The sequence below is a fragment of the Agelaius tricolor genome, unplaced genomic scaffold, assembly GCF_023055355.1.
Source record: "Agelaius tricolor isolate 1412-34295 unplaced genomic scaffold, bAgeTri1.0.p SCAF_34, whole genome shotgun sequence".
Taxonomy (NCBI): domain Eukaryota; kingdom Metazoa; phylum Chordata; class Aves; order Passeriformes; family Icteridae; genus Agelaius; species Agelaius tricolor.
This window is the reverse complement of record NW_027269294.1, coordinates 945226-973033: the sequence shown is the minus strand read 5'-3', so window position 1 is coordinate 973033 and position 27808 is coordinate 945226. Positions and strand designations below refer to the sequence as shown.

General features: G+C 41.4%; 1 protein-coding gene across 1 annotated transcript; it reads left to right on the top strand.

Annotated features, from left to right (window-relative positions):
* Positions 1-569: 569 nt before the first annotated feature.
* Positions 570-27260, top strand: LOC139602500 (polypeptide N-acetylgalactosaminyltransferase 18-like). Its single transcript, XM_071452391.1, has 4 exons — positions 570-785; positions 3521-3635; positions 15648-15812; positions 26784-27260. The coding sequence occupies exons 2-4, from the start codon at positions 3594-3596 to the stop codon at positions 26928-26930; spliced, it is 354 nt and encodes a 117-aa protein (XP_071308492.1). The 5' UTR covers positions 570-785; positions 3521-3593; the 3' UTR covers positions 26931-27260.
* The last annotated feature ends 548 nt before the right edge of the window (positions 27261-27808 follow it).

The window sequence follows — 27808 nt, the reverse complement described above, 5'->3', positions numbered from 1 at the left end:
GGTGAATGTATCTTCATTAAAAAATATTATGTTTCTTTTACATTCTACAGTGTAAACCAAGAAGCGTTATTTTGGTTATTTTGGCCACTCTGCAAAAGTAAACATAACTAAAATAATGTGTTTTACCGTGTTCAGTCTGGATTTAATATCTCCCTTGCTCCTTAAGTAAAAGTGAGGTAAAATGGCAAGAGCTTCTGTCTCTAGGATAGATCTATTATTAACTCTGCTCCTGATGTCCTTGATAGTGTTGCGAGCCTGAAGTTGTCATTACTGGGTAGCAAGGGTATAAATGCTCTATGATATGCAGATACTCATTTCTTCCATCCACCAGCTCAAATCAAGGTTAACAACAGAGCCTCTTAGAGAATATGTTGCAGTGTATTATTTTGGGGCAGAAAGGGCTCTGAATGGGTAACAGCTTTAGACTTTGCTCCTTCTGAAAAATACAGCATTAGCTGCTGTATTGTTTATTTGGTGGTGGACTAAATACTCTTTAAGGGCTCCTTCCAAACCAAACTACTCCATGATTTCCATCAGTGCTATGCTTGCATTGGTGTAATCTTAACAGTGTATTTCTGTTTTTTTAGGGCTGAACCAGTGCTCACCAGGATAAAAGAAAACAGGAAAAGAGTAATTTCTCCATCATTCGATAACATTAAGTATGATAATTTTGAAATAGAGGAGTATCCCCTCTCAGCACAAGGCTTTGACTGGGAGCTGTGGTGCAGGTATCTGAACCCTCCTAAGTCCTGGTGGAAACTGGAGAACACAACTGCTCCAATAAGGTAATAAATAACTAAATTACAGTGTCTAAAAGCTCTCCTGGGTGTGACAGGGGGCAAGTGGGCTCAGCTGTGTGATAGGTTTTACTGACTGTAAACTTCAAATACTTAAATGTCCTTGATGCCTACACAGTCATCAAGAAAACTCCTGTTTTCAGTAGATGTTTTTAAAGGAAACTTTTGTTTTCAGTAGATCTTTTTAAACAGGTTTCCTGCCCAAGTGGAATGGTAGGCAGGGCTGCTCTGCAGCACTCTGTTCTCCAAATGTCTTGCCTGCTAATTTAGTGCTTACGGGCCAGAAATGGAATTTTCTTTGCAGTTACATTGCATAAGCAGAGCTGACCTGACAGCTGTGTTCTTTATAGTGTTGTCACATAGGTGCACAGCTGTGCTGTGTCCCAGGAGTTAATGTCTGGTCAGTGACACTGTGAGCAAAGGCTGCATTGGGTCCTTGCTTTGAGACAGTCTGGGTCTGCACTTTGTTCCCATGTCCAGAGTGTTGTCAGCCTGGTACAGAACAATCCCTTTGTCTCAGGGAGGGGAGTAGTACCCTCTGAACCCACTGAGCAGCTCTGCTGAGAGTACAGGCCTTGCTTGTAGACACACATTCATTCCAAGGAGGGCACTGGTACCTGTGCTCCAGCTCCCTGCAGAAAGGAAGTGTGAATGCTGTTCTTACCTCCTGAAAGCAGAACCTCAAACAGCACTGGCAGCTGTTTTTCATCCAGCAGCTATCTTGGCGGGCAGGCACTTTTCTCAGGTTCTGTCAGTTTAGCACCCTCTGAACTGCACTGACCTATGAACAGAACCTAGAATTGGAAAGCAGGAGATAAAAATTAACAGGTTTGCCAAAGACAAACGTGAAAAGGGGTTAATTTCCACAGCATTAGAAATAGTTATTGCTGTTAATGAACTCTGTTGACACTATAAAAATGTTCCTGTGAAGACAGGTTGAGAGAGTTTGGGTTGTCCAGCCTGGAGAAGAAAAGGCTCCAGGGAGGTTTACAGCACCTTCCAGTACCTAAATGGTGATTCCAAGAAAACTGGTAAGGGACAAAAGTAGGTAGTGATAGGGCAAGAGGGAACAGCTCTAAACTGACAGAAGGCAGGGTTATGTTAGATATTGAGATGAAATTCTCTCTGTGAGTGTGGTGAGGCACTGGAACAGGTTGCCAGGGAGGTTATGGATGTCCATTCATGGAGGTGTTCAAAGCCAGGCTGAATGGGGGGCTCTGAGCAACCTCATCTGTTTGAAGATGTACCTGCTCATGGCTGGGGCTTGGAATGAGATGATCTTTCAAGTCCTTTCCAGCCCAAGCCATTCTATGATCCTGTGATTAATTATACAGAGTAACCATTATGATTTTTAAAATTAAGAGTAGTGAAACACAAAGTAATGACTTTTCCATTTTACCCCCAAACTCTGTTCCACATGAGGACTGGGCAGTGCATGTACTTTATGAATTTCAGGTTTGTTCCCTAGCTCTTTCCCTGGCACATTTTTTAATTCAGTGCAATATGCTGCATGTGTGTGTTGGATAATTAAAACAAGCACACCAACAAACAAAGCCATGTGTCTTGATGGATGGTTTCTATCTGCCTCCATTATTCTTTTAGAATTATAGCAAAGGGAAGCAGGTGCACTGAGAAACACTTAAAAACAACAACAAAGGCAAAAGGACCTATCATAAATGAAGCATAAGTTTTGTATTGATGTTAACTGCTATTTTCTTCATTAATAAATACATCAAAGATGGTCTTTCATTGTTATAAAACGGGTACTATAGCACTTGGAGGCATTAATATATAGATTTCTGTAGAACTGTAGAATTTGTGATTAAGACAGCCTATGATCTGTTTGAAAGCAGATGTGTCCACTAGCTGTAGCTTGAGTGTTCTCCATAAAAGCTGGGTGATTTCTTCTGTACTGCTAATTAATATCTTGTCATTACCAGAGTGCCAGCATAATAATCTGAAAAGACATATTTATTTCTTGCAATTGTGGATTATAAGGTAGGAGAAAAATGAAAAGGCTAAATGACTCTGTATCCTTCTCTACTCATAAGGTGAAATTGTACCCTCTGTGGCTGAACTCTTACCTGACTAAAATTTGCTCTGTGTAGCAAAAATTGGTTGGTTCCCACCATGACATAAGTAGAGTTTACTGATCCAGTAAAGCTATGTGATTTGTTTAGGTTTGGCTCAGGATAATGGACTAATGTTATGCTGGTAAAGGCAGGCTTTGCTTGATTCTGTATTAAAAAAATGTATCTGGATGGTCCTATTCAAGAAATAATCTCTTTCTTTAGGTAAGCTTACAGACACAAGTTTTTAGCTCTAGCTGAACCTGGCTAAACACACAGAACTGCACATCATTTGCAATTGTCACAGGCAAGAGCCTTGAGGACTTAGCAAGGACAGAGGCTACACTGGCTGGTGCCCCAGAAACAAAACTGGGGCACCTGGATCTCACACTACTAGCACTGAAATCCTTACTGCTCTGGTGAATATTTATGTTCAATAATTTGACTCTAATTTCCTTCAATGGTGCTCATTTCACTTTAGAATTAGGAATGTCAGAAGGCAAGGCTCAATAAAGCTCTTTGAGAAATACTTTCTTAAGAATCTGTTTTGCTGCATCATTTTACCTAGCAATGATAAATACAGTCTGTGCCTGAAAAATAAAATTCTTCATAATTTATCTGCTAATTTTGGTTGCTGATGATTTATTCTTCCAGAAGTCCTGCACTGCTTGGATGCTTCATAGTGGACAGAGAATACTTCCAAGAGATTGGATTGCTGGATGAAGGCATGGAAGTATATGGAGGAGAGAATGTGGAGCTTGGAATCAGGGTAAGGAAGGAAAACAATTAGCCCATACTGGTGGCTTACATTTAAAATATAGCTTACTTCTTATTGCAGAGGGGGAAAGCAGTCCAAACCATGGATGATGGCATGGAAAGGAGATCCACAGCTCTGCAGACATGTACATTTATTTGAGGAGAGAGGAGGGAAAAAAGAGCAATAGCTCTCTTTACAGAACTTAATCTGGGACAAGGGTAGATGTGTAGAATTTGGGATTGTTCTTTCAACAGAGTTTTGCAGAGTTGATAGCTAAATTTCCCTGCTTACCTGTGGTCCCAGACTCAGTAAGAACAGTTTATCACAGGTGTGATGAGAAAAACCTTTCTAGATTACTTGGTTTATTTAAATTAGCAAAATCACTGTGGAGCAAAGTAGAATATAGGGGCATTTATGCTGCCTTCCAGACAGAAGGGAATTAAGGTATTCATAATGTGAATATATTGTGAGTGCATATATTTTCTTTTTCCATTGTACACTCTTCACCTGTTTACTATAATGCAGTATTGTGTGTGAGTTGTGTACTTCTTTCTGTATCTCTTCACAGTTTAACACCTTTCTGTTCTCTTTGAGAATCTCTCAGGTTTTTGATAAGGGTTGAATTCCTAGGTAGATAATGGTAGTGAAAAATGGGGTGGTGTGTTATAAAAATCAATTCTGAGCCCTGCTAGGAAAGGTAAGGGAGAGGTAACATTGTGTTTTGAGCCTTTTAGCTGCCAGGATATAAGCATACCATTGTACAATAGCAAAAAAAAGGGTACTTACTGTAAGAATAGATAATTATCTCCTGAGACAGCAAGATAGAACACAAAATACTCATTTTTATTTCTGGCTTCTTGAAATTCTTTTTGTTCCGCCTGTTAGAGATAAAGAGGTTTTTCAGCCAGAGTGAAGCACAGACCCTCTTTCAGCTTTCTCTCTCCCTCTTTCACTTTTTCAAGGAAAGGGAGAGAGAAATGCAAGACTGCTTCTTTTAATAACGTTGTTCTTCTCACTGTAAGGGCCAGAGAGCTGCCTTCTGCTCCCAAAAACTTATTTTGCAGCTCAGTGTTGCAATGAGTTGAAAATTACCATCACTTTGGTTTTTCTGTTCTTTTTCCAACTGACAAAACATTATTGTTTCCTCATGAGTGCAAGGAGTTGTCTCTGGGTTTGCATCATGAGATGTCTCCTGTCTGGGCTGCAGCACTTAGCCTTGGAGGAGTTGATGTTGGTATGTTGGTAGACAAGGCCAGAGAGACACAATCTCTGCATAATTGAAATTTTGGAGTATGCTGGATCACTGAAATAAGGCCTGACACTGCTCTGATTTCCTTATGGCTTTTTCTCTGGCTCCAGGGAAGCAGTGCCTGACCTACATAAAATACTCTCATCTGTAACAGAGTGTAGTGTGCAAGGTAACATAATACGTGCTTCCTTATCTGAATTTATGCTGGCTTGGATCTGCCTGTATGAAAACAAATTCCAGAGCTGTAATAAATTACAGATTGTTTAACAGTTTATTAATGCTCTTCTGACAATCCTCAGTGTGTCTGAGATCATACAAGGGTGAGACTCAGTGAGGGGAGACCTCAGTGTGGTCTTCAATATCCTCACCAGGGGAGGTGGAGGTGCAGGCACTGATCTCTTCACTCGCGTGTCCAGGGGCAGGACCCAAGGGAATGGCCTCCAGCTGTGTCACAGAAGGTTTAGGTTGGATATCAGGAAAAGGTTTTTCACTCACAGGGGTGGTTGGGCACTGGAACATCTCTACATTACTTGTGGTGCTTTCAGCTGTGGGGCTGCTGATGAGTGCCTTAATCAAAATAGTCATTGTTCTACAAAAACGACATTGTAATTACAGTATTAGTGCAATAAATAATGTTTCCCTTTTAAAATGCTGCTCTCCAATCTGTGACTATGTAGGCTCACTGCACCTCCTCTTTCATTGTCGTTTTCCTTTTTTTAAAGAAGTGTCTAGATTTTTTTAGTATTCTGCTGTGTGAAAAGCATTCTCATTCAGGATAATGGACAAGCAGACACTGTCTGTCCAAAATGGCCTGCTAGGGAAATTTTATGCAAATGCTTGTAAGAGCAAACATCTAGAGGAAGAACTGGAGAGTTTATTTTTGACTGCAGAAATAGCACATGTTAGAATCATTTGAGCTACCTGTTTATCTTAAACACAGTGGGTAGAACATGGTCCCATGTCCATATATCACTGATTTTGTTCCAGAGGATGTAAAACTTCTGTGAGGAATTGGACCCTGACAAATGGAGACTTTTCCCACTATCCTCACCCAGGAGTTATGTTTGTCACCTCATCATCTGCACAAATATCTAGTTATTTATGTTATAGGAGTGCAAGAAAATCACCAACTATTGGAAACTGTATTTGAAGGATCCATTGCTGGCAAACCATTACAAGCCACAGAGAGCAGGACTTTGGAGGATTGTTCTCTTGATTCTGGATTTGCTTCAGAGCTGCTACTCAGCTCTTTTGGTCTCTGATTTGGAATACTGTTTTAACGACTAAGATTTTTACCCTTGTCTATGGATTTGCAACAGCATTTGTAAAATACTAAACATATATTATTAAATAAATATTAATAGAAATCTTTTGCCTTGAGCTAGAAGCTGGCAGATGAGTTCAAAACATGAATGGATTTGATTCTTAGAAGAAACTATTTACTTTTCAACCAAATGTTTTCTTGTAAATCTGTTTATTTGCCTCATAAGACAAAAAAGGCAGGCTGGTTGATGCAAGACAATAGAATCCTCTTTGAGCAGTTCAATCATTTTAACTGGGGTTTAGAAAGATTCATTTACAGTGAAGAAGCATCATATTTATAAAATCAAGTTAGAATGAGTGGTGCTTCTTTTTTGTTCAATCATTCCCAATTGAATGGACTTAAGTGTGCTTTTAAATTACCAGGTTGCATTTGGAGGGCAGATTGGAATCACATTTTCATCCATGTGCCCAAGCAGGAACTGTGTTGGTAACTGCCTTAAAAGAATGTGAGTGTAAGGCTGGTGTTTCTCAGTGTCATTTGGGCTCAGCTTCTGGCTTGGGCCTGCACAAGCAGTTCTTGTGGCCGTGGAAGACCCTACAAATCCTCTGCCATCAGTTGCATTCATTCAGCCAGGTTCTGCTTTGCATGGTTCATGTCTGGTTTGCAGTAGGCTTCTTAAAGGCCTCTTCCAATTCCTACTGAAGTCAGAAGAAGATTTTCTATCAAAAGCAACCCTGTAGCAATTCTTTTGTCTTTTAAAGCAGCCTACATGCTTGATCAAGCTCTGGAATATCTGTTACAAGAAGTTATTTGTGCCACTTTTAGGGATGCCCTAACAAATACTCCGTGATTTACCTCAGGTCCCAGACTAAGTCATCATCAGAGTCATGGGAATGCAAGCCCAGGCTTTGACTTAGAGTAATTCTGTGTGTCACAAAGACTTTGTGCTTGCAGATGAATTTGTGTTCACTAGGATATAATGGCCCTCTTAAGTGGGTAAGAGGAAAATTTATTAGAAGGTAAAAGCTCTTTAAGGGATTGGGTCTTGTTCCAACTAAATGCTATATCAGGACTTTACATCGGCTGACCCAGGAGGAAAATTGCATTTATAGTTAGACTGAGTGTGGCACACTACTTTTGTGTAGTATATTTCTGTAGTGAAATTAATTGCTTCATTTCTTGCTAGTCGGGTGGTTTGTCTGCAGACCTTTTGTGAATCTCGTGCTGTTTCTGATGGTGGAGAACTGGAGGAATGCAGTTAATGAATAGAGATGGAGAAATTAGTTACTTGAGCAAAAAATAGTCCCAGGGTTCTTTGGGGTATTTTCCATACATGAGGGTCCCTCTGTGGCAAAGCAAGCAGATGTGAAGTCTGTCATGGCTCTCTCTGATCTATTGTTTTTGAATTCCAGAAGTTAATATTTGTTTGTTAGTTTTGGGCTGGGTCTTTGGGTCTTACCTATCTTGTCTTTTCTTTAACCCCCTCCCCACAACATGCTTCTGGGATCGTGATTTTTCATTGCTTTTTTCATTGCTTCTTAGTTAAGTGAGTCTCTCCCATTTGGTGCCTAGAAACTGATGGCTGCTTACATGTTCCAGCCATTTCCAGTCCACAGTGTGTGTGTATCCTGATTGTTTCTCACCTGAGATCTTTCTTACAATATTGCCCTTGGGATAGTGTTCTTTTTGTTAATCACAGGCAAGTGAAGGTACTTACACTTGGCCCCAAATCTCCATATTTATGGGGAAACATTTCACCCTTTTTCCTCTTTACCTGGAAGTTTCCAGCAATTTTACCTGTCAGTGTTCCTAACACAGGCCATAAATGACACGAAACTGTGACTATATTGCATGTAAATAGATGTCTGACTTTATTAAGGAAAGCCTTTGCACAGCTGTCCTGGCCATGGCTGGGGTGGAGATAATTTTGTTCCTAGAAGCTGGTACAGTGCTGTGTTTTGGGTTTAGGATGAGGATAATGTTAAACTGCACCAACAGTGTTCAAGCTCAAGTGAAGTTTCACAGCACATAGGCTACACTGGGTTACATTTTCTCCTTCTCCTTGCCATGCTCTTGTTCTAGCTCCTGCAGCAGCTCACCAGTGCTTTGGCCCTGCCAGCACAGTGGTCTGCCCCACACTGCTGCCTCTGAACACCTCTGCTTCAGTAAACTTTTATTTTCTTTCAGATACAGGGTTAATTGTAATGCTAATCAGCTCGTGATTTGCCCTGCTGCCTCACAAACTGTTTTGTTAGGCAGATTGACGGGCTGGCGTGCCAGTGTGATAAATATGGCCAGGAGACTCCTTTAAAAAGGCCTTTATTACCCGAGGGGTCACACACAGCGCCGCTGCTGCCACAGGACAGTGCTGAGGAGGAGGAGGAGGAGGAGTGCAGCAGGAGGGTGCGTGCAGCTTTGTCTCTCGGCAGAGCTGGGGCTTCCACCCTCAAGAGAATCCTTCGGAAGATGATGTTGGCTTGTAGTCCAGGGGTATCACCCAAGCTGAGCACTATTAAAGTTATGGTGGCAGGACGGAATCCGGCTCTGGTCAAGGGTGGGTGATTTAGTGTGGTTCTGGGGGGTTAAAGTCAGAGTTCATGTGCTGGTTTGTTGTTTTGAGAGGGTTCATATAGTTCCCACAGCCTCTCATTTGAATTCAGTCCGGGTGCAAGGCCTGGGAGCAGGGGAGCAGGGGAAGTGGTTCCTGACAGGAATGGATACAAATCTAAGGTGAGATGGAAAGGGGCACAAATACAGAGTATGACAGAGAGAGGTACAAATACAGGGTAAAATGGTAACATAGAACAACAGCAACTCAAGGCAAGTCCTAGAACTCTGACATTCGATGTTTAACAACAGGCCAACACTTCAAATTAAGACCCTATCCACTTCATTAACATCAACTAGCAATTACTTCTCTAAAAAAGAGCTCTCATCTCCAGGGTTTCATTTCTCACACCAAGAGGTAGAAATGTCAGGAAAGGAACCAAGAAGATTGAAGGGATTTTTCACCCAACTGCTGTGTTGTGGGACTGTTTGCATGGAGAGGGAGTAGTGGGCTGTGCCATGTGTGCCTGGTGTCCCTTTCTGTCCTTGCTGCTGGGCCTACCTCCGTTGCACTCCACTGAGCAATGGAGATCTTCCCCAAATATGCCTCAGGAAAATGAATCAAGATGTTCCCCATTTTTGCACTTGCAGCTATCATCACTTCTTGTAGTCTTAAAGCCATGTTTTTAGCTTGTTTTCAGTAAGAAGGCCAATATCCTTTGCCACTAGGGAATGATTTGCTCTACAGAAAACATCCTCAGTACGTGATCACAAGTGCTGCCAACAGTACAAGGTTGGTGATGTGTAAAGGCAAAGGGCTGAGAAGTCCAAAAATAGAAATATCCTTAGTTGTTACTCTGAGATAACTTTTAAATACTGCTTTTTCATATAATGATTCTCTTTAAATTTTCGTTAAAGCTTTAAATAGAGAGAAGTTTATTTTGCTTTTATCCATTTTGTGAATTAAGAGGAGACTATTTCTAGATTGAAGCCTGAAAGAAAAAGATGGTAAAGATTGACCAAATGTTGCTTCTTACAAGATGTAGCCAATGCTATTCATAGCTCACACTTTCACCAAGACAAAAAGAATTCCTTAGCAGTGCAAGTGTGGCATAAGCACTTGCCTAGCACCCTGTGTAACCAGCAGTGGCTTATCTGTGTGCACAGGATTATTCCTGAGGTTAATTTTGTTTTGCAAAGTACCTCACTGTGTCAACAATTTGAATCCCAAGATGACACAGACTAAAATTCTCTCTTTACAGGATTGTAATTCCAACAGGTTAAAAAAAGAAAGGCTCTATTGAGAACAAAACAAGTAATTGCCATGCCTCCAAATTCTGCCAGTCATGACACTACTGAGCTTTTTGGCTTGCTCTGGTTTCAGTCACTCCTACATTGGAATAATTGTTTTTCCCTCTGTTCTTATGAATGCCTCAGCAGGTAATCTGCAGCTACAGCATGTGTAATTATACATTACCAGTGAATCAGTTTTGTGGTTTTGCTGTTTCTGGGGAGAGAACATGTTATTAGCTGCTCCCACAGGAAAGAAAAGTATTACAGCAGCAGCTAACATGGGACATCACTATACCCTACAAGGAAGGATGAGGAGGCACTTGGAGATTTCTCACAAGTGTTTTTTCACCAACTGTGCATGTGTAGTTGCACATTACCAACTGGGAAGTAATACAGATATATTTATGTTTTATGAGAGGAAAGTGTTATTTATAGCGGTATGGGAAATAGTAAAACAGTTTAACTCAATATACACTTACACATCAATGGACTCAGGTGAGATGCAAGTTAATTAGTGCATTATTAGCCTCATGTTTAATGCTCTCCTGCACTTTCAAGTCATAGTGTAATTGCCATTGTACCTTCTTATATTCCAAGTCTTCACGGCCTAAGCTGGGAAGATTCCATATTTGTGGCTTTCCTCTAGAATTTAATTTCCTTGAGATATTTTAATATTGCAAGACTGATTTAGTAATCTAACAAAGATTAGAGGAAGACCAGTGAGGGAGAGCAAGGGGTTGTTGTGGTAGTGCAGAAGTGAGTAGATGACTGAGATGGGTTCACCAGGATGGATGCAGCATGTTCAGGTCACAGGTGTGAAGGCCAGACACCTTTATGTGTGTGACAGCACCTTATGTTGTAAGGCAAGGCAGTGAGGCAAAAGACCAGCCTGGCTGAACAGGGAATTCTTCAGGAGCTCTTGCCTCAGTCTTTAATAGTACTGATAGAATTTGGGCTACTGTGCTGTGGAAAGGGACCTGGGGCTCCTGCCAATGGCAAACTGAATGTGGGTCAGCAGTGCCCTGCAGCCAGGAGGGCCAGGCCTGTCCTGAGGCCCAGCCAGGAGAGCCAGGCCTGTCCTGAGGCACAGCCAGGAGGGCCAGGCCTGTCCTGAGGCCCAGCCAGGAGGGCCAGGCCTGTCCTGAGGGCATCAGGCACAGCCAGGAGAGCCAGGCCTGTCCTGAGGCACAGCCAGGAGGGCCAGGCCTGTCCTGAGGCCCAGCCAGGAGGGCCAGGCCTGTCCTGAGGGCATCAGGCCCAGCCAGGAGGGCCAGGCCTGTCCTGAGGGCATCAGGCACAGCCAGGAGGGCCAGGCCTGTCCTGAGGCACAGCCAGGAGGGCCAGGCCTGTCCTGAGGGCATCAGGCCCAGCCAGGAGGGCCAGGCCTGTCCTGAGGCACAGCCAGGAGGGCCAGGCCTGTCTGGGGACATCAGGTGTGAGGGTTTCCAGGATGAGGTGAGACATTGATCTGACTCTATATATTTTAGAAGGTTGATTTATTATATTATGATGTTATGTTATATGATATGAAAATGATATATTAAAACTATACTAAAGAAAGAGAAAGACATTAGAAGGCTAGCAAAGAATGAATAATAAAAACCCATGACTGACTAGAGTCTTGACACAGCTGGCTGTGATTGGTCATTAATTAAAAACAATTCACATGGCAGCAATCAAAGATGCACTTGTTGGTAAGCAACCTCCAGACCCCATTCCAAGCAATCAGATAATTATTCTTTGCATTTCTTTTCTGAGGCTTCTCAGCTTCTCAGGAGAAAATCCTGGTGAAGGGATTTTTCATAAAATATAACCGTGACAACAGAGGTGGCTGGCACTGGAACAGGCTCCCCAGGGAAGTGGCCATCACAGCGAGTCTGACAGAGTTGAGGAAGTGTTTGGGCCATGCTCTCAGACACGTGGTGTGACTCTTGTGGTGTCCTGTGCAGGGCCAGTGATTGAACTTTGATGATCCTTGTGGGTCCCTCCCACCCCAGCATGTTGTATTCGATGATCAGGCTTTAGGCACAGGGCAAGATGAACAAGACTGATCAGGCTAAGTGTAGCTGTGGTAAGGAGAGAAAGGTAAAGCCATAAAAGATGGCCAGCACAGTACATTGCTCCATGAATACTAAACCAGTGGCAATCCTGTTTTTCAGTCTCCTTTTGTGCTTTTTAAGACAAAAAGTGATTTCTTTTACTTCCTGTTGCTAACATCAACTTGGCAACGCAGTGATTGATGTGTGGGTTCTTGACTGTGCCTGGCAATGAGATGGACACACTTGGCAGAGAACTGGATGGGGCCCTAAGTGACCCTTGCCATGTGTTACCTCCAAGTAACACAGGTGGAGAGTGGTTCCTGCAGTTCCAAGGAGCAGCACACCATGCATAGTTTAACAGTACACTCTAACAGTTTCGCAGCTCATGAAGATACATGCAAAATTAATCCCTGCAGAACAAAACAATTGAAAAAGTACATAATGAAGCAATTAGCTAAAAGAGGAAGACAAGTAATGACCATTTAATTTGTGAAGAATCCTTACATGGATTAGGTTTTCAATAAGAGTGTTCTATGAAGGCACAATTAATGTAAAATGAGGCCTGTGAGGCAATTAATGATGACTTCAAAAGTTAGATTTAAGGGATAATTTACATATTAAAACTGAAGAGCAGCTCTAGTTATGTTAAAGTCTTTTATTTTTCTTTTAAAAAGCCTTTTAGATTGTGAGGGGGTGTTTTTGTAGGTTACTTAGAGTTTCATATTAATCTGTCAGCTTGGTTATGAAAAAAGGCTGTTCTTCCATACAAATAAATAAGTTTACCTGAAAGTAAGTATGACAGGATTGTGTGATGATCAGACATTATTAATAAAGGTTAACTGAATTCAGCGGAGATATTACCTAAATAAATATTAACATATTCCATCCAGTGGGTACAGTTTCTAGCTCTGCAGAGGCAGATACCCAGTAACAAATGTGCACGACAATCCAAAAACTTCCAGGGTGTGATGAAAAAGCCACTGATAGCAACTAGAAATATGAGCCTTGATTTCAGTGATCTTTGTGTCTGACACTCTCTCTGTCCTTTCTGCAGTCACCTGTCCAGATACCAAAATAAAAATGCAGATTCAAAATGATTATGGTATTAAATGCACATAGCTTATTCATGCTTGTCTGTAGAACATCAGGCTCATTACTTTTATCAGTAAACAATTAATGGTAATGACAAAGGATGACAAGATTTGCAAGTAGTTTTTACAATAAATTGTTCCCAAAAATATATTTCAAAGATACTGATAACTAATTAGTTTGTATCCACAGTAGTAATTAATTTACACTGACTGTTTTTTTAACTTTGGGGCATCTTTAATGAGTACTTCTAATTTTGTAATCTGATAAAAGCAGCTCAGCCACGAGGGTTTGCAGGCACGCTGCCTTCTCTGTGCAGACCTCAGGCCACAGAATGCACTTCTCAGAGTTACAGCCAAGCCTGCTCATCTGTTTTCAGCAACTGATATGTGTAATTAAGAAAACAATGCAACCCCCCTTTATGTTCTTACATCATGTTTTCTGTAGTGACAACGTGCGGAAATGGAATATCCCTTCCTGTTAGTTAAAAATTTAAATAACCAACAATTTCCCTTTATGTTTTCTAGTAGTAATTTCAGGTAAGAGGTAAACGAGCTGCAAGAAAAAGTTCATCTGTAGGGTGTCCTAACAATCCCTTTGTAAGATCATCTTGACCTTTTAGCCTTGCTCGGTCACTACCTCAGTTTCTCAAAAAAAAAAATGTCTAAATAGATCATATACATGTCTAAAATAGTTGCTCTGGGCCTGTCTAGAAAGTGCATTCTTCATGTTTAACAGTTTTCTAAGGCATCAGTTTTGTTTGCAGGAATGTTAATAACCTGAGTTGTGGATGCAGAGTGATCTTGTTATAGTTCTTAGAGTTTACTTCAGTCATAACCATCCATTCTGGAAATGTGCTCTGCCAGTTCCTTTATTACCCTGCTCTCCTCCTGTAGGGCATAACTAAACTATTCAGCTTTTCTCTGTTCAACCTCTTAAAACTTCCACTCACCTCACTTCAGCCAGCTCAAGCTTGTTACTGTTTCTGTGGGGTGAAAACAATGAAACTTCATTAAGGGGGCAAAACCTGGGCTTAGTCTAAACCATTAATGGTAACGTAATTAACTTGAGTGCAGCTCTGGCAGGTTACATCTGCCCTGGCAGTGCTACAGGAGGGTAAACTGGGCACACAGTCTTGCCCAGAACACCACCATTTGTTGTGGTTGTATTCAATCCCTGAATTGACTACTTACAGCATTCCATTTTTTTTTAAATTTTATTTTATTTATTACATGAAGCTCCGAAATCTTTCATCAGACCTGGCTTGTTCTGCTTTTCTGCTTTCTCTCTTATTTTACCAGAGTGTTCACAAAGGAGAACACTCACACATAAAACAGTTCACAACACCAACAATGAACAAATACCAGGAAAATCTGGGCACCAAAACGATTCCCAATTACACCCAGCAGAATTTCCAGTTTCCCTTTTGTTACAGACAAATAGAATAGTTACAGTAAATGGCAGGGGCATTAATTTGGTGCTTCTGTCCACTCTTGTCTGTTGTGACTCTGCCACCACTGAGTTACCACAGACTTAAAACCTGGAGCACGATGTTTCCCTTTAATCTTTCTCATGGTCCTTCCAAGAAAAAGGTCTGATTGTAGCAAAATAAATTCTATTTGTGATTAGCAATCAGGCAGTCCTGGTATAATCCTGTGTTACCTTCCTGGGCTTACACGTAACCTGCCAATCTGAAAGGGGACATATCCCCTCCATCCTTCCCCTTCTTTCCTTTCTTCCAGAGAAACCTTCCACATATCTTTGTAGTCAAACAGAGTAGAAAGAATTTGTATAACATAATGAACTCATGTCTTTGGTCCCAGGTGTAATCCCCGAGGCCTTTGAGGGCCCTTCTTTGCTAGAAATACAGAGCAGCCAGTGTCTGTCCCTTGTCCTTGTCTCTTGTATCTGTGTGTATTGTCTTAGAAAATGTCAAATGAGAACAAATGCCTTGAAATGTGGCCATTCTGTTCTCTCTCATGCCTGTATCTGTCACCAGTTGCTAACAACTTTTTCTTTCTATAGTATCTATATATATATATCTTCTTTCTATAGTATCTGCTTCAAGTGTGGATTTTAGCATTTGTTTGCAGAAAACCTTAATTTATCTTTGTATCTGTCCTATAAAAGACGGAGATGCTCTGAACTCCTGTGCTGCTGTTCTCTTTTTTTACCTCTCCAGTGAGGTGTTATCCTCAGATGAAACAGTCTAATCAGAGCTGATGGCCATATTCAAGCCAGTCCCAGGGGGTCTATCTTCCTCTTTGAAGACCCTCAGAAACAGAAGGAAAAAGTCCCATGATGAGACAATAATCAGTTGTATTTGCATATTTCCTCTTAAATACTTAACCAATATTTAAGCAGTTAATTGTTAATTTAGACCAACTTTTAAAATGTTGTCTTGCTTCCTGCATGAAAGGAGATCCTTTCAAAGCCACCATGGGGTCAGCCTATTCAGCATATTTATCTTTGCCATTAGCTTTTGGGTGAAAGTGCTGCTTCTGTGTAGAGGCCACAAATGCTGTTTGTGCTTCCTGTTGCAGAATGTTCATTACACGAGCAGTCAGCAGCTCCACGTGGGTGTTCTGAGCCCCACCATCGACGACGATGACAACAGATGCCTGGTGGATGTCAGCAGCAGGCCCAGGCTCATGGAATGCAATTATGCCAAAGCCAAGAGAATGAAGCTTTACTGGCAATTTACTCAGGTAATTTTTGCCCAGCAGCCATTTCAGAAAGTTTTGAAGCTCTGTTTCTGTGTTGAAGTGTGAGTAATCTGTTTATTAGCAGAACAGAACCAGATTTATCCTCGCTTGCTTTGCACAGAGCCAGGAAGCTCTGTGCAGGTTTCGTTTTGATCCCAATGTCAGCTACCTCAGTAGGGTACAAAACTTGTATTATATTTTCTGAGTTCACCATTAATAACTCCTAAGGCACAGCACTGTTATGGGGAGTGGAAAAAAAGGTTATTTCAGTGGAGTCAAATGCAAAGTAACCTATTTAGGAAAGAGGAACAGAAATCTGTTTGGTTTTCTTTTAGAAGTAGCTGTCACAAATGGTGGTAGTGGCTCATTGGTGCTAACAGCCTCATAATGAGCTAGTTCTGCAGTTTCTTTTGTAAAAAGGCTCAGGCTTTTACACATGAGTGTGAGAGAGGCAGAAAGAGGCTCGAGGAAAGGCTGGGAGGTGCTTTCACAGGGATGAGAATGCTGATAGGACACTAAGGCCAGGCCTGGTGTCTGCATTCCTAACTGATTTAGAAACATGAGGGAGAGTAAAGAATCCACACAAGTTCTGGGGCTGGAAAAGGTGCTCCAACACTTAGGGAGATCACTCTGGTTTAGCTAAGAGGAAACAGCAGGGTGACTCAAGGCATCTCAGTGCTTCCACAGTGGAACACTTCCAACCACTGGAACCTGTTTTGGCTTCAGGCTAACCTATACCCTGAGGACAAAACAGGTTCCAATGGTTGGAAGCCAAAGACAGTCAAATTCTGTTTTTCAAAGAAAGATGAGTTTTTCCCAAGGTAAGTTTAACACAGTGGAACTTTGCCATGTCAGGTGCTGGCAAGCAGATTTGTGGTGGTTAGTGGTGAAAAAGCCATTTTCAATAACTAGACACTATGATCAGAGTCCCAGGGAGCTCAGCCTAAATTCCATGTTAGAATATGCAGATCAATTGAAATACTGGTGCAAATTCATTTCCTAATTTTCTTCACTTTGCACTCAATTTATTTCTTAGGCCCTAGAGACTGGTTTAATCATAAGCATATAATGATAATGCAAGTAGTTCAGTTTCTGGGTTAAAATGCATGAAGCCTCCTTCTTATGAAGCATTCAGATTAGAAAACTTAGATTACTTAAATACAACACACACACAAACGAAATAAAATCATCATTCAGTATTTTTGTTTTCCAAGGGAGTTATTTCTCACAAATAATCTCATCTAAACCCCATAAACCTTTGGAAGTCTGTTAACATGTCTGGGAAAGAGATAAAAATCTTGGGTTTCCTAGTTGTGCTGAAAGGAGTTTCTCATTTATCTGGCTGAAGAAGAGTACCTAGGTATAACCTATGCTAAGGCTGGTAAATAGCAATGTGAAGTTGTGTTCCTCACATCACTTGTGCTATATTAGGACAATATTTTCATCCTTGGAGAGAAAAAGAGAAAGAGCAAGGCAGTGAGGTGCTCCTAGGCATGAGCTGCAGCTGCAGGATGTGAATGTGTATAGGTTTGGACCCCTCACTGTCAGCAGGACATGGAGATGCTGGGAGGTGCCCAGAGCAGGGCAGCAGAGCTGGTGACAGGTCTGGAGCACGAGGCTGAGGGAGATGGGGATGTGGTGTTTGTGAGGGTCCCCAGGACGAGGTGAGAGATGAAAATCTGACTCCATGTTCCCAGAGGGCTGATTTATTATGATAGGCTATGCTGTTATTCTATTCTATTCTATTCTATTCTAGAATGCTATACTAAAACTATACTAAAGAAAGAGAAAGGATACATCAGAAGACTTAACAAGAATGAATAATAATAAAAACTTGAGACTCCTCAGAGCCTCAGCACAGCTGGACCATGATTGGCCATTAAATTAAAACAATTCACATGGAACCAATCAAACATTCACCTGTTGGTAAACAATGCCCAAGCCACATTCCAAAGCAGCAAACACAGGAGCAGCCATCAGATAATTATTGTTTTCCTTCCTCCCTGAGGCTTCTCAGCTTCCCAGGAGAAAATCCTGGGCAAAGAGGATTTTTCAGAAAATGCCATGGTGGCATGGGGGTGTATAGTCAGAAGAAAAGGAGGCTCCTGGGGCCCTCATTGCTCTTTGTGAGGGGAGGCTGTAGCCAGGTGGGTGTTGGTATCTTTTCTCAGAGCTAGGAGGAGAGGAAATGGCCTCGAGCTGTGCCAGAGGAGGTTTAGATTGGATATCAGGGAAGGGTTGTCAGGCAGGGGAATAGGCTGCCCAGGGAAGTGGTGCAGTCCCCATTCCTGGATATTGAAAAGACACCTAAAAGTGGCACTTAGGGACATGGTTTGGTTTGGTTATGAAATTGATAGTGTTGAATTAATAGTTGAACTCAATGATCTGAAAGGACACTTCTGTAATTCTATGTACAACAGGGATATTACTTTTATTAAAACCAAATAGGAAGGCAAAACCTAGGAATATACAACTTGCTGCATCACAGATCACAAAATTATTTAAGTGGATTATTTACCTAATCCAGAAGACTGTCCCAGGCAATGGGCAGTGCTTGCAGTTTCACAGAAATGAGCTGTTGTGAGCCAGCAATTCACTGTAAGTCCAAGAGGAGGATTTCCTTCTTGACCCCTGATTTGCTCTCTTGGAGAAGATTGAGGCTTGATTTGTCTGAATGATCATCTCAGCATGCCTAAAAAGAGCTATCAGCACTCTTAAAATTAACTCAGCCATCAGAAACATCTAGTCAGTCGCTGAACACTGATGTCTGAGACAGGGAATTCAACAGGTTTCCTGTACTCTGATAAATCACCAATAGCTGTAGCAAATTTTTAACCTAACACTTATTTTTTCCTTAGAAGCTTTGTTCACCAGTTCCTCACTGCTATTCACAGGTATGCATCCTTTGGAATGCTAAAGGCAGGTCCCACTGATGTCCATTCCCCTACTAAGCAAAGTTCTGGTTTTATTTCATGTTACTGTGTTTTGTAATTCCCCACCATCTGAACAGTCCATCACACTTCAAAACAGCTTTGTTGCCTTCCTCTGTCTTACACTTTGAACATCTTGAAGCAGGCCTAGATCACAGCAGATAAATCAAGCCTGAGTTGTTTGCAGAAATAATTTATGTAATCTCAGAATGAAAAAGGTAACTTTTCTGAGAGTTTCACAAAATGCAGTGCTAAAACAAATAAAGCAAATGTCTCCAGCACTCCTGGTTTTTTCTTGGTTGTATCAAGGTATTGTTTCACTACAAAAGCAGCTGTTGCATGGCACAATAAATGAAAAGATAGGAAAGAATTCTGGGTTTAGTTAGAGAAGAATTACCCTGCAGAAAACATTGGGCAAAGCATTAACTTGGGATATTTTCCATAGGTTAAGTCTCACATATGACTCCAGAAGTGTTTAAAATGCAGGATTTGCCTATATCCAACTCTTCTACTAGAGGGAGTATAAAATGTAGCAGTTGTTGCTGTGAACTGACATAGTTTAGAAACACATCTTAAGTTCTAATTTAGTGCTTGAGTATCAGAGCTGGAGCACAGAGTAGCCAGTGAGCACTGAATGTGGTGGGTTCTGCATATGGAGGTTTCTGAGTGCTGCCCAGTAGCATAAGCAGGCAGATTAGGGCAAGGGAGGACACAAAAGACAAGTGTGAACATCATCCCCTTTAGTGATGAGGAAAATAAAATCAGAAATACCCATCTGTGAATCATCCCCCATCAGCATGCATCTCTGCAGCTTACTCCTTCAAGTTCCCAACCAGGCAGTTCTTGCTGAGTGCTGGTAGGGGTTGCTCAGGACAGCTGTGGTCAGAAAAGCCCAGCACAGCATCCTCAGCTGCAGGGCATGGAGCCAGTCCTTCCTTTTCACAAACGGCTTGCTAGGCAACCCTGGCTCTCAGAGCATCAACACAACCCAGCATCATCTGGGTTTGCTGCCCCATAAAAACCAACAATGCATGCAGCTCTAAGTTCTGCATTTCCCATCATTATCAGGGCCATGTAGGGATAAAGGATTCCCTTTTTAATCTGCTTTCCACTCTGCCACAGCCACCCCCCAGCCCTGAGACAGTGTTCAGTAATTAATTACAAAAATCTCATCATACACCTAGAATAGCTGTTTCTGCGTGTTTTTCTAGCATGTCAGGAAGATTTCCTGGCCCCTGCTGATTGAGTAATAATTCATGTTTACTTTCTGTAAAATATCTTAGTCTGGCTAATGTATTCTTCTCCAAAACTTCTGGTTTTGTAGTCTTATCCCAATTTTCTGTAGTGAAACACATTTCCAGCGGTGATATCCTGAAGAGCTTCTTGGTATTTCAGTAAAGGCTTGAATTTAATTATTTTCAGGTTATTATTTTTCTTAATCTTGCTATTACCAGGACTGCAACCTGTTAGAAATCTGTGATAATTTTTTTTATATGTGGAGAAATGTTAGTGATAGGTAGAGATCCACGTGTTCCATTTCTGATTTTTATGCTGCATCTCTCTAATTTCTTTTCTATTCCAATTACATTCTCTGAATGAAGCTGCATTTCCTTGTACCAGGTTTAATTGCTTTTATTTTAAAACCTTAATTAACAGTACAGTCTATTTCTACATCCTGGAGAGAGTAAGCAAATCAGACCATCCAGTCTAGAGTAAAGAAAACAGAAAATGATTGCACAGATGTCTAGTTATTAAATCCTGCTCTGGACATGCAGATGAGGCTGCTTCATTTGATTTGTCACAGCTGCAGTATTAAAAATTTAGTGCAGCATTAGGAAAATGTAGCATTTATGATCATGTAAAACCTGAACACTCAGATGTCTTGGGAAAGGAATGAGACAAAATTGTGATGCAGACATTGAAGCTGTGTAACTGTTGAATGGTGTGCCTGATCCCTCTGTCAGAGGATGTTTCACAGTGTTTACACACTGAGTACCAGCAAGTGGATGCCAGTGCCTGACAACAGAACTGGAGTGCAGGAGGAGGGAAAGAGTTTACATTTCCCTTAAGAAATGGTTTGGCTGATCCCTACTATAGCACTACTTAAGTTTACATTGTACATCATAATTAGTTTTGTTTAGTACTGGAAAAATGAATTCAGATTTTAAGTGAGTCTTGTAAAAATTCTCATGTGCTTAGCTACCCTTTAAACAAAGATCCAAATAGCTGAACAGATAACAATATATTTTTAATATATAAACCTGCTGTATATGATACTTCATATACATAAAAGCAGTTAAATGCACCTCATTTTCACAGTACTCATCTAAAATATATTAGGAAGCATGTGTTTGAGTAAGGGCAGCTGTCAATATACTTGAGTGAGAAATATTTGAATTAAAATAGTTCAAGTTAATTGATGAAACATTTGAACAGGAAAGGATATGTTCAAGAGCCTGCTTTACTTCCAGCACACCTGTTAGACAAAGAGTTGTAAAATTTGTCATACTTCTTTGCATTCAAGAAGAGGTTAATTCATTTCCTCTATGTTATATATATCTGTGTCCTTTATACAGCTAAAAAGCAGAAAATTTAAACTGAATACCATCATCCAATATTTCTAAGAAATGGGCAATACTGAAAATGCATAAATTACTGGATGGGATAAATTATTCCCTTCTTCCTGTGAACATTTTTTTATTGCTTCCACATCCATACAGAGGTGAATCACACGGAGGAAAAAAATAGATATCTTTTTTGTATAATTTGAGTAGTTTTCTTTAGGTTTAAATTTGGTGTACTAAGAGTCACTGAAAATGTAGCCCAGTATTCCTGGGAAATGCACAAGGAGATCAAGTGTTCTGTTTGAAGTGGAGATTGTCTCATACACCTCACCATAATTCTTTGATTCAAATGTATCAAAGCAACAGCAAAGATTAGAGTTTCTGCCTCAAAGGCAGAGTGAACATGTAAATATTTGAGGTCACTGGTTGAGGTCCACATAGAAAATTAATAGACTGGAGAATGCAGTGATCTATACAGTGTATGTGATAGGAGGCTGGATATACTTATTAACCTTTAAGGACCTTTTTCTGAAAAATCCAGGTTTAGGCAAGCATGTTTTTTCTCTTTCAGGCAGAATAACAGGAGCCTTAATATGATGAGCAAAAAGCAGGTGTAAACTCTGAAAGGAAAAGTGTTCCCTTTAGAGTAAGTCCTTAAAAACAGCCATCAGTCTGATTTGCAGTAATGCTGACAACCTCCAGCCCTCATCCTTCTTCTCTGCAAGTGACCGGGCCTTACAGAGTGATCAGGTTTGGTACCTGTGCATCTGCCACCCCCAGTAAACCAAAACAGATCCCATAGAACAGTTCAGCAAAAACTAGCCTGTCTAAACTGTCTGATTGCTTTGCACAACTTTGTACTGCAAGGGGTTGCAGGCACAGCAGATGGTGTCCTTAAATGCCATGGCACTGGATAAATTCTGCTTTAGTGAAGGACTGGGAAGGAACCCCCTTCCATCCAGTAGAAATGCAGAAAGTGCAGTAACTCTGAAGGAAGTCAGAAGCGTTGCTTTCCACTCTGTGTACAGGATGTTGACTTGGGACAGTGTTAGCATTAACAGTACACTTACAAATCACCCAGTCAGCCTTCTGTGTGTCTGGGTACCAGCAGGAGCTGAGAACATTTGTGTTTCTCACAGGAATTGCTTCAATTTGCTTTGCAAAAACCATGCAGTTCCCAGTCAAACCTGTTAGTGCTGACACGTTCAGTCCATTTTTTACAGAAGAGTTGACCTGGATGCTTATTTATCCTCTTGAGACTCCTTCTGCCATTGAGCTGTCTCTCATCATCAGTGCTCTTAATCCTAATTCTGTTCAATTGCCCACAATGCCTCTTGAAACTTCTTTCAGTCTACAGAATTATGTTTAATGTTTCATGCTTAAAGACATTACTCTAGGCTATCAAGTTTTGCCTTTAAATTGGAAAGTAGAGATCTTGCCTAGAATGGGGGAAGGAACCCAGATGGGCATCTCTCCTTTCAGTGAGCATGAAGTGTAGTAACACAATAAACCCTTTTGCCAAGCATGCAGTAAATCCAATTATGAGAGTTTTATACAAGTCTGGATAACTGCTTACTATAAAAAAAGGCAAAAAATAATTCACTTAAAGGGCACCTTTGCCTGCATTTGGCTTTAGGGTTCCAAATGCTAATGATGGCAACAGACTGCAGAAACCATTCAGGAATGCTGGAATTTGGAGGCCAGGCCAGTTAGAGGAGCACAAGACAGTGTTAGCTTTTGATGCCTCAGTCCTGCCTGCTCATTTTTTTCCTGGAGTTACTCAGTTTGTGTGCTTTAATCCTTACACAGCTCACTAGTTCAGGCTTTGCAGCCTGTATTAGGTGCACTGTCAGCAGTCCAGAGCTGACAGGACAGTACCACTGTCCCAGGTTTGGATTGGGCATATGAAGGGGTGAAAACAGACACAGTAAGTAGAAAAATAACAGGAAATTTTAAGTAATGTGTGTGAATTGAGTATAGAAACCTTCCTCCCTGTACTTCAGAGCAGTTCTAAAGCCAAAGCAGAGGCAGAGCTGAACCAGGCACTGCTCTTGTTCCTCCCTGTCTGTGTGGATCTGAAAGCCAGCCGTGCTCATCCTGCCTTTCTTCCTTGCTGCACCCCAGGCCATTGCTGTAGGACACATTCAAGGCCCTGTGCAGAGGAGAACAAGTGGCTCTGTGGGGGTTTAAATGATCTGCCCAGTGCCCTGAAGAGCTGCTGTGCAGGTGAGCTGGGAGTGCTCATCCAGCTGTGCTGCAGCCCCGTCCTCACACGTTCACCACAGCTGGATTTCACCAGAGCCCCCGGGGCAGAGTGCAGCCACTGGCTTTCAAAACACTTGCAGAATGTTTGGGCCTAACTCTTTGGGGAGGATTTAATTTTCTTAATGACTCTGAGTAAAGTGTGCACTGCACCCACTCTGAAGGCTGAAGGCTGAGGCTCTGCACAGGCCTCTCATCTCTTGGAAACAGAACAGCTTAGCTCCTCACAGGGCTTGAGCCTTCACATTTCCCTTTTGTGGTTAAAAAAAGCACATCTTGCTAGAAGCATCTGTGCTCCCTGCAATACTCAATTCACACACATGAACCACAACTTAATTTTGGTGTCTCTTTGTATTCCATACAGCAGCTCCAATATACTCAGCTGGCTGGTTTTCAGTAGCCAATGCAGAGCACTTTCCCCACATCAAAAAGAGCTTCCTTGGCTTTTTATCTCCCAACTCCCTTGTTTCTGTTAAATAAAAGCCAGATTTTACATGAGGGCACTTCAGAGAGAGTGAAGGAGTGTGAGGGGGCTTTAAATATGGTTTTTTGGTTGCTTGTTTGTTTTGTTTTTCCTTAGGAATGGTTTACACTTAGTTTGTGTAGCTGCCTGTATTAGTGTTTCTCATGAACACATTTACTATAACACCTAGGTCTGCTCTACAAAATTTAGAAAAAAGGAAAAAACGTTGTCTCCACAGTGAACATCCTCCTTCCTCCGCCCCCAAATCCACGTGGCATTTCAGCCCATTCAAGTGAAAGAAACCCTTAACCACTGACACAAATGGGAATTAAGCAGAAAGATTCTAAGTCCTCATGGCAGTCTTTAAGTTTTAACCCTGTGCCTTCCTCTACCTAACAGAGCTCCAAGTGCTGTACTTCACAAAAAAATGGAGAGAGGGAATTCTGTTCCTGTTCTTACGCCAGTAAATTAGAAATGACAGGAGAAGCCTAAGAGTGCCATGCACAGAGTCATATCCCAAGTCCAGAAATCAGGCAAATAATGGACCCCAACTAAGGCAGTTTTCTAACAAGACAAAGTGGGACAACTTTCCTCAGCTTCAGTGCAGGTTCCAAGCTGAGAATGTCTCAAGCACCAGAAGTCGGATGAGAGACAACCAATAAATGGAAGATGCAAAACTGCTTTACATAGCTAACAGCGACACAAGCACCTCCAGCATCAGCTGAGAACACAGGGAAGTTCATCTTGATTTTGGCTTTAGGCAGAAACACTTGTAAGGTGTAATTCCCAATTGCCAGTTTAAGCCAAGAGAGCTGAGCCTGGGTGCCATGCAACCCTGAGTCTCCCCAGTGGAAAACCACACTCTACAGCTTTCATCAAGGATAGAAATGTTATTCTGGAAGAAAACAGGATAACTGTTCCTTTCACAATGAGAAAATATCCATTACCTCAGAGTTTCACATGTGAATAATCTGGTTCAGAGCTCATTAAATTAACTTGGAGAAAAAAAAATCAACCTCGCTGCAGTGATCTCCAGAAGGCCAAAGTAACAAAGGGAATGGGGGAATGAGATTGGTGGAGGGGCAGGGATAAACTGTGAGTGTCTAGGATAAGACAAGAAATGGCATATAATACAGAACTGAAAAAAATTTCATCTTAGTTTCTTCAAATTTCTTGTATGTCGTGCAGTGTTATTACTTTTGGATAGTTTGGAGTTTATTTTCCCACCAGGCAGCCAAATTTAACTACTGTTATTAATACAAATGTCAATAACAGTTACACAGCAGTGGGAAAATACAGTTCATTCAGCATTTCATTATGGAGGTGTATTAAATGCCTCTGCAAGCCTGTCTGTCTGGCAAAGTAATCAGTGGGAGTTTTATCAAGGCTGCACATAGGCCTACCAGGAGGATTTATGGGAGCCACACGTTTCAAATTTTTGTGGATTATTCTAGAAATGTCCCTCTTGTCCAAAGCTATATTTAAAATGTGGAGCTTTCAAACCTAATTCTGTATTTCATTAACCAGGCCCAAAATGGTATTTTAGAAGTCCCATCTCAGAGAAAGTTCTCGCTAAGCATTACTGGTGGGATAGGAGGGGACCCTGAGCCACCTGTGTGCATGAAGCAGAACCTGCCCTGAGTGGCACAAGCTGCCCCTGGCTGGGGAACAGCACACAGCCTTTCTGTGGGGTTTGTGCCAATGTCCTTCCACTTTGTAATGACTTTATAATACAAGGGACAACACAGACTTGAACAGAGCTATGAGGTGGTGGGCTTTTGTATGGAATTGGGTATTCAGTTTGGGTTTTTTACAGAAACTCTTTTTTCCCATCGTACCTATAAGCGATTTGAATGCTTCTGCTCCTTCCATACTTCAGGTGTACTAATCTGCACCAAATCCTTTCTTTGATTTACAGATTCAGCCAGTGATTCTCTACACAAGCCCAAGGTCCTTTTTAGAGAAAGCCACTTTCAGACCTGTGTGCAATTTACCCTACTCTATCTCCATGTATCTTGGCAGAAACCTCCCAGACCCTGATGTGTACACGTTATCTGTTGCCTTCCTTAGACAGGAGAGAGGAGGAGAGAACCAACTGAAAATAGATTTCAAGAGGGGGAAATGTAATTTATGTCACCTGCATGACAATTTAATTGTAATTGAGGTCTATAGGTTTTTGTGTGATAGCAGATTTAAAGCTTGATGCAACTCAACAATGAAGGCAAGGCTTTAATAAGGCAGCATTAAGCTGGGAATTGAACAGAATCAATACTGAGAATTAGCAAGAAAAGATTATAAAAGACATTTCAGTATTCAAGGAAAAAACAGTTTTTGCATTTGATCATTTATGCAGCATACCATGGCTGTGTTTTGCCTTATTTTGGTGTTCAGAAGTGCAGCAGAACCACAAAATCAGGGAACTCAAGCAAACAGGAAAGCTTTTGGCTTTTTTATGGTTAAAATGCATGGGTAGAAACACAGCTCCATTCCAGAAATCCCATTTGCTGAAATGGAAACCAGGCAATTGAGACTATTGCAAACTGCATCAGAGATTAAACCAGCCTGCAACAAAGGAACCTTCATTCCAAATCCAGCAAATCCTCACCTTGTCTCTAACTGTAAAGGTTTTCACAGTAGATGGACACTGGAATGTTCTATAACTTCTGTTACCCCGCAGGAGCAATGCAACAAGGTCAGTGTTTAACACAAACCCCTCTTTTTCTTTTTCTTCTTCTTTTTGCCCCAATCTCTACAGGGAGGTCCTATCCAGAACCGAAAATCCAAGCACTGCCTGGAATTGCAGGAGAGCAATGAAAATGAATTTGGATTTCAAGTGGTCCTTCAGAAGTGCACTGGACAACGCTGGTCCATAACAAATGTCCTGAGAAGCTTGTCATTATAGCAGACTAAATTTTGTACCCATTTCTTTTGCTACTGTGTAGCAAGTACTGCATTGTCGCCTGCTGTACTGTATCCCTCCCGCTCCCCGTCCCCCCAGCTCCTTCTCTCCCCTTTTTGTCTCTGATTTGATTTTGTGAGTGTGTGGAAATAGGGTTTGTGGGCTGGAAATAAGAAGTTTTTATTTCACCATGATGTTTTCACGACATTTATAGAGATGCTGAATGACAGGTGACGGGTAGGCTATCCTAAAATATTTTACAACTGTAACTATTAAGCAAATGGAGAATATTTATATCTCAAACTTTTATTGAATAAAAAAGCCCAAACACTATTACTGGGTAGGTGTCTCCATGGAAATCAATTTGGAAGCTAAGTGCTGGTTTCATTGCTTCATTAACCCAAGCCTGATCCTGGCATGTTGCTGCAGAGCATCAGAATTCTGCAGACTTTGGATAAAGAGTTCTACCTGCACACCAGCAGCTACAGCAAGGGAGGATTTTCTCCATTCTCCCTCCAGAGCTCTGTCTAGGCCACGGTAGGTACCGGTGTGCAAATACAGGGGAAAGGTCTGGGGTGTGGAGGTGTTATGTCCCCAAGTATTTTTCCTCTCCAGTACCACTTAATAAAACCCCAGAGAAAGCTCCAGGGCTCAAGTGAGGCAGGGAAGAGAATTTATTAAAAAGAAGGGAAAAAATATCCCAAGAGAAAAGCAGCAGCTACTGGAAGAAAAGTAAAATATAAACCCTGACATTTCACAGTGGGCTGGCCTCCATTTCAGTGGCTGAACCTTCCTTCCAATTCTTCATTGTTCTTACAAGTCTTTTTTTTTTAATGCAGTTGTTCCCTGGGTGCTGCAGACTTGGGTAAAAGTGGCTCCAT